The following is a 13,009-nucleotide window of genomic DNA, read 5'->3' as shown; positions in this document are numbered from 1 at the left end:
AGTGATTTAGCAAATGAGTATTATGTCCCTTTAACAGAAGTCTCTACTCCCAAATCAGACCCTAGGGTCGTCATCTGCAGGGCAGAAGTGGGACAAACATTAGCTTGAGATGGGGGATATTGTTTGAGTGTAGCATTTAATCAACACTGGTTCTGTATGATGAAATTGTCCCAGGTTGGCACCCTCTCATTTTTCATATCAGAGTGGATTTACCAATCTCCATCATGCAATTCGAACAACGCATGAAAAAGCATGTTGGACCACAGTTCCAATCGTCTGCCATGGTCTGTTGATTGCTCTGGGTCTCGAGTTCAGGGACCGGTATAATAATCTGCTTTCACCACTGTTTCTCAAGGAATGATTTCACCGGCAGCTCCATAGGTTCCGTATGGTCAGAATACTGAGTGGCACTGTCGCTTATCAATCCCTTCATTTCTAGATTGTCCGCTGTTTGCACTAATAAACTTAGCATGGTTTCTATGTTCAGGCTCAGGAAGGGTCATAATTAGGGTATGCATGGACTCCGGTAGGGCCAAGGCTTCCGTTCCTAGATTCTGTGTATTGTCGACAACAGTAGGCGTTAAACACTGGGGCACCAAGGCGATGTTGGTCTCATAGTTCTTGCCAGCATGGCCACTCAGGGAAGTCTTAGAAATGATATAAGTAGAAATGGGGCCAAACGCCTCTTGGAGTGACTCAGTGAAGGAAACTTGGTAGTCGATGAGTAGCTTGTTTATACCCTCAAAAAGAGTATTAATCTCCATGTTAGAGACAAACATAGGTCTAGTAATATTCACATTTCTGTGTTACGGACAGCAGTGCTACCTATCTGCTCAGTAACCCAGTTGCCCGGGGGGGGGTATTATGCAGCATCCTAAGCTCCATAGATTGTAAACCACATCTATAAGTCCTGTAGGTTGTGTTGTCTGCAGGAATGGATCTTGTCGTTAGAATGGCTGCTCTCCCCTCACCAAGTATTTAGGATTATCTGTGACTCTTCTAGGGGTCACCTTTTATATAAGTATGAGTTGTGTAGATCCAATCCAGACCAAAACCACTTTTCCAGCCAGATATTTGATAAATTATGGTTTCTCTAGCACCGTGTGGGCACTCATTTTGCTGCGCTGAAAAACATAGGCTAGATGGGTGACCCTGAAGCAAATGTCTGGACTCCAGTAATGTTCAATGGTATATTTCAGATTGTGGGTATTCCAACATATAAATTAAGTATGTATATAATACTTAAACCCTGCTATTAAGTCTTTGAGCCAGGAGCTCAAAGAAAACACACCCAGCCGCTTCAACTATCGGCTCCACCTCCAACATGGAGTAAAAAGGAATTCCAGTATAGAATTAATCTTAATAAATCCTCAATGAATTCAGCCTTTTCTTCAGTCTATTCTTTATTAACCAGTAATATTTTCCTTTATTATATTTGTCTGTCTCATTTTTTATTATAGCAGTATATAGGCTTTTGACATCCATAGTGAAAATCAGGTATTTATCGGTCTCATATTCTAACTATCTGGCTTTTCTCAAAAAATCCCCTGTGTCTTTTTTAGATAAGATATTTTTACTACATCTGGTTTCAGTATTTTATCTATGAATATAGAATTATTAAAAAATACAGATTCAATGCTAGAGACAATAGGTCACCCAGCCGAGCAGGTTGCATTTTTATGTATTTTGGAGACAGTGTAAAACACTGGATTGCATGGATTTTTATTGTAAAGAAATTCCTGAAATTTCTGATCTATTAATTCACCATCTGATGCTTTTTTGAGAATTCTTTCAATTTCTTTTTGTATATTAACTATAGGGTTACAATTACATTTCATATAAGTTTCTCTATCTCCCAATTGTTTTTCTATCTCCCCTATATATGTCCTATCCAGATTAACCGTTGCTCCTCCCTTGTCCGCCCCTTTAAGTATTATCTGATTAGATCTATTTTTTAATGATTTAAGAGCTTTACATTTCTTACAAGTAATTTCCTTGTTAGACTTTTTCATGGACTTTTCTTTAAGATATTTAATATCATTATCCACTAATTCAATAAAGGTGTTTACACTATGGTTATCTACTGAAGGGTTAAATTTACTTTTATTTCATAGTCCCAAATTTTTAAATGACCATTCATTATCACATACTTTTGCAGAACCATCCCTTACTTCATTCTGGCTAAACCATGCTTTTAATTTGATCTTACGATAGAACTTCTGTAAATCCTAACTTAACTTAAAAATTAGTATCCGTATAAGGACAAAACGAAAGTCCTTTTTCCAAAAGTCCACATTCATCAATAGATAGATAGATAGATAGATTCTGTCCAGAAATATTAATAACTGTAGGTTTTATAGGTGGTCTTACCCCAATCAATTCAGTCCCCTCTTGTGATGAACCATTTACTGTAGGGGTTTGGGCATTGCTTGTCTGCCCGTCCGGTTTGATGATCTGACGGATGTGATATCCTTTCCTGCTCTTCTCTAAAGTGGTAGACGATCCTTCAGATCTGGAGTCTGACATCACAGCTCCTCCTTCCACATGTGTTCTCTTTCCTCTCTGCCTATTGGGCCTTCGTTTCTCATTATGTTTGTTACTCCAGTAACCTTGGTAACCATATCTCTATTTGTACACTCTGCCTTGCTGATAGTCCGATTCATCTAGCTGGAATTTTAGACGTTTCCTCTCCTTGTTTCCTTCTGTAAATCAGCTCCTTTGTCTTCAGTTTGCTTTATCAATTTCTCCATTTCCTCAGATGTTATTAATTTTGTTAATTCCTCCTTGTTGTTTTTTGTCTTCATCTCCTGGTTTTCAATTTCTTAAAGCAGCGATTCAACAGTAAGTACCATGCTGTCATATGAACACTTGTTAAGTATTGCTTTAAATTTATCACAATACTCTTTATTATGTTTTGGCAAGGTATGCCATGTACTCATTCTGAGTCCCCTGGTAATTCTCTTCACTTGGTAATACTCAGAAAGGGTTGTGGCATATAGGTCCCATTTCACATTTTTACATGTTAGCATCTCATATTCCTTACTGAGATTTTCTACCAGAGCTGTTCTTAAAAATTCCCTTGAGCCTTTGGATAACTTAATGATTCTTGCTGCATGTATGTCAGTGTATGCAAACATTTTGTTGCCGTCTGTTGTATCAGTAATGTCTATTTTGTAACACTCTTGCTGCACGTTATGGGCAGTGTACAACAATCCAAACTTCAATATAACAGTGTCAAGTGACGGTGTAGACAGAGATACTGCCAAGTATCTTGTAACAAGCATCAAGAAAATCAAATGTCTTGAAAAACTTCTTCTTTTATTTAGGAAATCGACATCTAGTTCAACGTTTCAGGTCTTTAACCCTTAACCATGCTAACACTGTTTGCATAAAATGTCCTTTTAAACTTTCAAATTCGCACCAATTGCGCTATAATTGATACTCTATCACCATCTATTGGCCAAATCTTGTATTGCATCTATAAATATATTAAAAGTGACATATAGTGCATACTTCTGTTACATGTATGCCCTTGCTTTATGTAAATAGTACAGATACATGCCCTCTATTCTCTCCCACCTTCTGCATTATGTGAATAGTACATACACATGCTCTATATTCTCTCTCACCCTCTGCATTATGTGAATATTACATACACATGCCCTCTCTTCTCGCTCATCCTCAATATCCCCCCACATGTTAAGTGTATGGCAATTAAATACCCATTACTATGTTAAACACTAGTTGCTTTTGGGGTGAAGTAAAATCCAATACCATGAAATATTGTCTGCAATATATGTCCTGACAGGTGACATTAATACTGACGTAGATGTTAAAACAGAAGATCTGAGTGCAACGTGTCATCTGGAAGCTCCAATGCAGGAAATGTGTTACGACAATGAACGTAAGTGCATGTGTGTGACGTGTCTTCTGTTTATGAGGTATTGCCTGGCATTTATAACTTATTGTCTGTATGTGCTGTACATTATATCACTAGTCAGGGTGTCGCCTTAATCACACACTGAGTGTCACAGTACAATATAGCCTGATACTCATTTCTAGTATTTAGTTAGATCAGTCCTGATCATATGACACCCAAGCAGGAAGACCTTATACAGCTTCTGTCATATCTGCCAGAGTATGAAACACCAATACCCCACTAAAGAAATAGGGAAAAAGAAGGGGGATAAAGCACTCCACTTCTAATTGAGTATATACTTAAAATATAACTTTTAATCTATATATTGTAAAATCCAGGAAACCCTGGGGGGGTCACCCACCTCACTTAAAAACAAACCAACCTAATTAACTAAAACTGCATAGGCTCTCAGCCTCCCTGTTTCCTGGCCGATAACAGCTTACATCGGCATCAGGTCACAGGCGAAAACAGCACTATATAGTGAAGAAAAGGTTGTGTTTTTTTAGCACAAACGCGTTTCGGCCTGTAAATGGCCTTTATCAATGTGATTATGATGATTAGGACAAACCGAGCGCTAGTTCATCGTATCTTAAATACCCTGAGTTAAGCCCACCACTAACGACACATCTCGTCATAACTCCTCCCTCCTCCGACTCCACATCATTGCTACCATAGGATATCGAGGGGGCTTGTGTGTGCGGGCGTATCTCATTGGTTTGGCAGTCGAACAGTAGCTAGCAATGCATATGCTTCTCATAGTCTGTGTCCCATCATACAGCTGCATTGTTATAAAAGCAATAGGTTAAATGTGGTGTATTGCATTTTTATCTCCAATATATATTCACTCTGTAATAGTTTGCGTATAACGCTCAAATGAAATATTTAACAGACCCGTTAAAGATCCTCCTGTGATGTTACACAATCTATACCTTATGGTCTGAAATACCTTGTGCTTGAATATACTTATGTCAGAACAAAACTCACATTTTAAACAAATGTCAATATTTTGATATAAACTATATCACTCTAAGTAAAAAGATTTTAAAGTGCACTCGGTTATAAACATTGGACTAATTCCGTCTCTGTTGCCATACCTTGCATTACTTATGAATTTAATAGCAGCCAAAGACAGGATTCCAAAAAAACGCATCGACCCTCAGTACCGATATATAGCTCAGTGGTACAGACAGATTGAATCACTACTATGTCACCGGTCATATTTAACCCCTTAAGGACAGACGCTTTGTCCTCAAAAAAAATACAGTTAACGACCGAGGGCGTACGTCGTCTGTCTTGGAAAGCGGTGGAAGCGATCCTGAACGCTTCTAGCTGCTTTCCAGTTATTGCAGTGATGCCTCGATATTTAGGCAGATAAATAAGGGAATTATGTACAACCAGAATATTCCCATAGGGGGCGCTTCCTGATAGAGTCCTCTAGCATATATTCAAGAGATACATAAGTAACACAACAACAAACACAGTGTGATACATATGTAAGAAGTCCTTAAAATCCAACAGAAGACTGCACTCTGTCAAAGGGTGATCAGTCCCTGATGATGTTTGATCTGAAAAAAAGGAATATACAGAGGCGCCAATGTGGCCTAGTAACGTGTCTACAGGTGATTAATCCAACCAAAATGTGAAATGGTACTCACATAGGTGAAGCACCCAGTGGTGCAGATGATGCAGACTGGATCAGTTAGCAGTGGTCCAGCTCACTGTGTGCCAGCGTGTAAAGCACTTTGGAATAATCAACAGCAATGCAAATCTCAGTGCCTATAAATAAAAAAACACACAGCTCCCATAGCCTAGTACAGTTTTCGGTCAGACTTACAATCAGGAGCGCGCCTCCAGGTGCAGTAAGTGCAAGCTGGGACCTCTCAGTCGCCCAGAAAAAAGTCCCCAGGAAAACAGCAAGTATATCGTTAAAACAATATTTATTAAAAACTCGTTTCTCAGCCCGTCTAGGCTGTTTCTTCAGGCTATACAAAAATAAAATGATACACTTGCTATATACACTCTCTTAAAACACCTGTAATAGGTTAATTGGCACCAACCCCACCCCTTCCTATCTAAAAACTTACTTCTAAATGGATATGTAGGTCCACACCCACCTCCTGATTTCCACACAGCTGAAATATAATTTGTTTAGAAATATCACTAAGGGAACAACCCTATATAGTTGAACTGAATACAGCAGTACATATTGACATTAGAATATAATGGTACTAAAGCCATATTTTCCAATGTTGTAACGTAATGGGATCGCTCTCTATTTATACACTAAACCATATCTAAATAAGTCAGTAAAAACATCTATTAGTCTTAGTCTAAAATGGTATCTGGAGTCCCAAGTTAATACATATAGAAACCACATCAAACCCAATGTGAAAAGTAGAAGCGATCTGACTTTTACTGGCCGCTCTGAGAGATAGTAAATTACAATCCGCAACCCCAGAGAAGCTGACAGTTTCATCAAAAAGGTGTGTGTATGTATTAGTCCAATGAAGACAATGTATGTGTATATGATCGTCCAATCACCACTATCTACAGGCGCGTATAAATAAACATATATATTAGTCCAATAAGGACAATGTGTGTGTGATCATCCAATCCCCACTGTCTACAGGGGCGTGTAAAAAAAGCGTATACGTTTAATGCTGCTCGCATCACTCTTGCGATATATCCATAATATGTGTATAAATATATATATCAGTGAATCGCTAAAGTGGCGATAATGTGAAGATACCTACACATCACTAACCACAATGTCAAGATGGTGCTATTCACCTCGCGACCTCAAAATATCTAAAAAGATGTATGTATATATTAAACCAATCAAGAGAGTGTATGTGCGTGTAGTCAACCAATTAACACTGTCCAAACAAGCGTGTATAAGAAGTTTATATTTGATGCTGATTGCATCACCCTTGCATGCAAGAAGCCCATAATATATCGATATACATGTTGATAAATCGCTAACATTTAGCAGTAATGTCTGGATGCATACACGCAAATACCATATAATATCAAGGTGTCAAAAATGTTAAAATCTTTGATGATAGTATACTATCTGTCCCTATGTCGATACTAGAATGCAATGTGAATATCGGACTGGTATGATGTGAACACAGAGATCTTCAACCTAGAGGTGCACACATCTCAGGAAAAGACCAATGATTGCTAAGTGAGTGAAACACTGACAATGTTTGTATATATAATATTATAGAACAACCGTTTTGTGCAAGCAGAATGATCATGAAGTATATACATAAAATATAGGAATGGGATTTAACTGTGCAGGATCTAGCCATACATAGGTATCCCAAATAATACAAACAGTCAAAAAAGAAACCACTAATAATCAAGGTCTGTGCTAAATGATAAATAATGATAGTGAAGATTAGGGTATATATATGTGAAAGAAAAAATATTGTAAAACCTATAAGGGACGTGTGGTGTCATACTAGTGATATGTAGGGACCCTAATATTAAATAATTATAAACAATTCATTGTGTGAAATCTAAATATAATCTAGATTTAATATATAAGATATAAATTTGATCTCCCTATTCTACATAATAGAGTTACTAAGATAATAGGTCTATAACTACATATGTGATAAATCGCCACTAAGTATAACATTACTTATAATTATGTGGCTCGACACACTATAATTCTTAGATTTGTTTTCGATATTAGCAGAGTGTTCGCCCCATCTTTTTTTCACTTTGCGGCAAGATGCGGCCCACATACTGGGCTCCACATACGCAATTTAACAGATAAATAACAAAGGATGATTCACAAGTCATATGGTTATTGATTTTCAACACCTCTCCAGTAGTATGCGACGTAAAAGTGGATTCTCGATGTGATATAAAAGTGCACATACCGCATCTTTTCCTACCACACCTAGATATTTTATGTCTGAGCCTAGCTCCTTCTAAAAAGTTGCCTTGTGGTTTAGATTTGTCTCTCACTAGAAGGAGCTAGAAGGGACTTGAGGGTAGGTGCCCTTCTATATACCACTTTGGGTTTAGCTCCAATGATTTTCTTAAGAGTAGAATCATTGGTTAATATAGGCCAATGTTTTTGTAGGATTCTATTAATCTCACGATAGTTGGAATTGTATCTAGTTATGAAAATTGGAGGGTTAGTGTCCTTCAAATTGTCCTTAATCTTATTATTCCTACAGAAATATTTTGTCCTCTTCTCTAACCCTAATAAGTTCTTTATTAATAAGTTCTTTCGGGTAACCCTTCTCCAAGAATCGGTCCCCAAGTACCCTAGTCGGTCGGTGGGAGGCGGGTGGGCGGCCATTGATGGGTTCCTGGATTAAGAGGGGGACGGTGGCGAGCACGGACGAGAGTGCACGGGGAGGGAGCGGGTGGGAACGCTACACTACAGAAAAATATTGTGAGAGAGGGGGGAGGGAATTCATATTAAAAGGATCTAAGGGATCTTGGAGGGGTGGGGGGGTTGGTCTTTGGGGGGGGGGAAGCTACATTACAGGAATTGTTTTTGTAAACTGGGTACTGGCAGACAGCTGCCAGTACCCAAGATGGCTCCCAATAAGGTAGAGGAGGAGGGTTAGAGAGCTGTTTGGGGGGGGGGGGATCAGGGAGGTTGGGGGCTAAGGGGGATCCTACACGGCAGCATATGTAAATATGCTTTAAAAAAATAAGATACCTTATTTTACAATTGTGGGGGAGGGAAGAGAGCTGTTTGTGAGGGATCAGGGTGTGTGATGTGTCAGGTGGGAGGCTGATCTCTACACTAAACCTAAAATTAACCCTGCAAGCTTTCTACAAGCTACCTAATTAACCACTTCACTGCTAAACATAATACACGTGTGATGCGCAGCGGCAATTAGCGGCCTTCTAATTACCAAAAAGCAATGCCAAAGCCATATATGTTTGCTATTTCTGAACAAATGGGATCCCAGAGAAGCATTTACAACCATTTGTGCCATAATTGCACAAGCTGTTTGTAAATAATTTCAGTGAGAAACCTAAAGTTTGTAAAAAAGTGAACAATTTTTTTATTTGATCGCATTTGGCGGTGAAATGGTGGCATGAAATATACCAAAATGGGCCTAGATCGATACTTTGGGATGTCTTCTAAAAAAAATATATACATGTCAAGGGATATTCAGGGATTCCTGAAAGATATCAGTGTAACTAGCACTAATTTTGAAAAAAAGTGGTTTGGAAATAGCAAGGTGCTACTTGTATTTATTGTCATATAACGTGCAAAAAAAGCAAAGAACTTGTTAACATTGGGTATTTCTAAACTCAGGACAAGAGGAAAATTACAGCTAAACACAAACACCGCAAAAATGTAAAAATAGCCCTGGTCCCAAGTGGACAGAAAATGGAAAAGTGCTGTGGTCATTAAGGGGTTAAGCTACTAGATCCGTGGTGATGCCAATTGACTTTATGTTGAAATATACTTGATCATATGTATTTTGTAAATTACCTTACCCCTTATGGTTATATCTGCTACAAGTATAAATTCCCTTCTAGGATACCTACATTCCCTCAAATCCAAAAGAATGGAATGTCATTTTATAACTATATAGTATCAACAGGTACAACTCGTGTAAAGACATTCATACCAGGGGGATGTTACCGTAAGTTAGGTTTATTAAAGGTATAATATCACCACGTATTAAATGTATCGGCTCATTGGTTTGGTAGCCGAATTCTAAACCGTAGCTAATGATACATAGGATTGTCATTGTGTCCAGGTCCCATCATACAGCTGCATTATTATAAAAGAAATATGTTGAATGCGGTGCATTGCAGTTTTATCTCTGATATATATTCACTCTTAAATAATTTACATATAACACTCAAATGAAATATATAACAGACCTGTTAAAGATCCTCTTGCGATATAACGCAATCTATACCTTGTGCTTGAATATACTTATGTCAGAACAAAACACTTTTTAAACAAATGTCAATACACTCCAAAAAACTATATTGCTCTCAATAAAAAGGTTTTAAGATGCACTCGGTAATAAACACTGGACTAATTCCGTCTTCATTGCTGTACCTTGCATTTCTTATAAATTTAATTTTAATAGCAGCCAAAGACAGGACTACTAAAAACACGTCGACCCTCAGTATCAGTATATACCTCCGTGGCATAGACAGATAAAACCACAACCATGTCACCGGTCATATTCCAGCTACTACATTTGTGGTAGTGCCAGTTGACTTTATGTAGAAATATACCTATTCGTGTGTATATAGTAAGTTAGCTTACCCCTTATGGTTATATCTACTACAAGTATAAATTCCCTTCTAAGATACCTACATTCCCTCAAATAAAAAAGAATTGAATTAGGTCAGCTGTAACTATATCGTATCATCAGGTACACCTTGTCTAAATACATTCATACCAGGGGGTTAAGTTACCATATTTTAGGTAAATCAAAGGTATAATATCACCACGTATTTATAATATCGGTTGCCACGTATTTAATTTTATAGGAAAGTCCAATAAATAAAATAATAATAAAATATCCATTTTGTTTCCTGTTGCAGCAATTGGGTTTCCATATTACCCCTTCTAATGCCTGGTTTGATTTTCTCCAAACCCCATCATTTCAGTGCCTGTATATCTCCCCTGTGTTTATGCAAGAAATGTCTTGCAACACTGCTCTCTTCTTCTTTTTATCCACATCTGACTTCGCATTCCTAATATTACTTAGGTGTTCAGTCATTCTTTTCCCTAAGGATCTCGTCATCATGCCAACATAGAACATATTACAGCTGCAAGAAATACAGTATACTACATTGCAACTTTTGCAGTTAATATACTCCTTAATAGACCATTGATTGTTAAATCTATCTTACATTACATGGCAGACCTTACAATTCCCACATTGCACAGATCCTTGGAAAATGGGTTTCTTATTGGCATTTCTGTCATAATGGCTACGCGTCAGATATTCATTCAAATTTTTACACCTCCTATACGTAAATGAAGGTTTATCTGTAACTAGTTTCTGTAAATGATCGTCTGCCTTAATGACATGCCAGTGTTTATTGAATATTTCTTCAATTGTGGCACTTTCCAGGTAAAAGGTTGAGACAAACCTGATGGGTTTAGCTTGGTTACGTTCTCTTGGTCTTAAGAGATCTTTACGATCTTTCTTTAAAAGCCTTATGCTATGCTTTCGCTAGAGATCTACTAGAGTAACCTCTTTCTACCAGTCTTAGGGGCATATGTATGAAGCTCCGTATGGAGCTTGATGCCCCGTGTTTCTGGCGAGCCTGCAGGCTCGCCAGAAACAGCAGTTATGAAGCAGCGGTCACAAAGACTTCTGCTCCATAACCTGTCCACCTGCTCTGAGCAGGCGGACACACATCACCACAATACAACCCGATCGAGTACGATCTGGTTGATTGACACCCCCCTGCTGGCGGCCCATTGATCGCGAGTCTGCTGGGGGTGACATTGCACCAGCAGCTCTTGTGAGCTGCTGGTGCAATGCTGAATACGGCGAGCGTACTGCTCGCCGTATTCAGCGAGGTCTGGCAGACCTGGTCCTCCAGACCTTGATAAATATGCCCCTTACTCTCAAGTCTGATGCTGCAATTTTGAAGGATTCGTAAGTAGAACAATTCCTTCTCATTCTCATATACTCGCCTACAGGCAATCCTCTTATCGTGGAGGAGTGATGACCACTCTCAGCACATAATATACTATTAGTCGCTGTCAGTTTTCTAAAAGTATCAGTCTCTAATTTACCATCCATATTTTGAATTATCAGATCTAAAAATTCCACTTTTTCTTTACTTATGGAATATGTAAGATATAAGCCTAATGGATTTTGGTTAAGAGCCTGAAAGAAATCTTGCACGCGAATAAAAAATTAAAAGAAAACAAAACCGATTTGATAGATTCACAATTGATACTTACCAATTCCATGCCAGCAAACAAACACACTCCATGTGTTGTGTCCTTTATTGACAATTTAATGACACATTTATTTGAGCAATTTATACATACAACGGTCAAGAACAAGTCCAATTTCAACTCCACTAACATATCCAATCAACATATAGAATTATATCATAATATGGTATTGGAAGATTTTGAAAAAATGTCCAAATCCCGAAAAACTAATTAACTTACAAAACAATTTGAATATTATTATTCACAACGTTGACAAGGGAGGGGGGAATCATTATACAAGACATCCAAGATCACATAAAGGAAGCAGACAGAATATTGGGTGACAAAGAGTATTACTGTATATTACAAGGAGACCCCACCCCTATATATTTCCAAACCTATTCTACACTTATTGAAAAGGGTACAACTCTGGGTATATTGAATAAGAGTGAAAGGGATTTTCTCGAAATTTCCAATCCAAGCATAGCTTATTACTATCATCTGCCAAAAGTCCATAAAAATATCCACAATCCACAAGGTCGCCCAATCATTGCAGGTATTGGTAATCTAACGTACAATTTGTCATATTACATAGATCAGTTCTTACAAAAATTTACTATTCTACCGTTTTACATTAGAGACAGTACTCCTCTTACAACTTATTAGTTAAGTTTCCGTTATAGGCAGAAATGTACTATGGATCACATGTGATGTCAGCTCTTTATATTCATTTGCATACAAAGAGAGAAGCGCTTTACCAGGAACGAACAACAGCTCATCAGCTAGTTCTATGGCGATTTACCACCTAGGAGCAGCCTCTTTTAGACCAGTGTGCTTTTCACAGAGGAAAACTTTCATGTAGTATATTAGTCTGATCCGTCAGGGTTTTCTCCCTGTTGTGTTTGACATGTGCTGCTGGCAGCCATTTTACTCACCTCTCTTCCTGACTATGGTGCATTGTGGGGGATGCTGCTCATTTCCTGCACTTCCTTTTATGGCCAGACTGGTGTGCATCATCCATGTGAGACAGGATGCAGTCTCAGAATTGTGATGTCATCACTTATTATTTAAAGGGCCTCTGTTCAGTATGCTTTGCCTTTGCGTTGTCTCAGACCTGTTTGTGAGAGTTCCTGTGTATTACCTGGCTGCCTGACGTCCTTCCTGGTTCCTGATCCCTG

At 38.2% G+C, this 13,009-nt stretch overlaps 1 protein-coding gene across 1 annotated transcript in view; it reads left to right on the top strand.

Annotated features, from left to right (window-relative positions):
- Positions 1 to 13,009, top strand: part of LOC128657999 (uncharacterized) — a 302,915-nt gene that overhangs the window by 258,311 nt on the left and 31,595 nt on the right. Inside the window, exon 14 of the mRNA XM_053712439.1 lies at positions 3,809 to 3,904. Coding sequence (XP_053568414.1) covers positions 3,809 to 3,904 — 96 coding nt within the window. The remainder of the gene's footprint in view (positions 1 to 3,808; positions 3,905 to 13,009) is intronic.

The sequence above is a fragment of the Bombina bombina genome, chromosome 4, assembly GCF_027579735.1.
Source record: "Bombina bombina isolate aBomBom1 chromosome 4, aBomBom1.pri, whole genome shotgun sequence".
NCBI lineage: Eukaryota > Metazoa > Chordata > Amphibia > Anura > Bombinatoridae > Bombina > Bombina bombina.
This window is presented reverse-complemented; position numbering and strand designations above follow the sequence as displayed.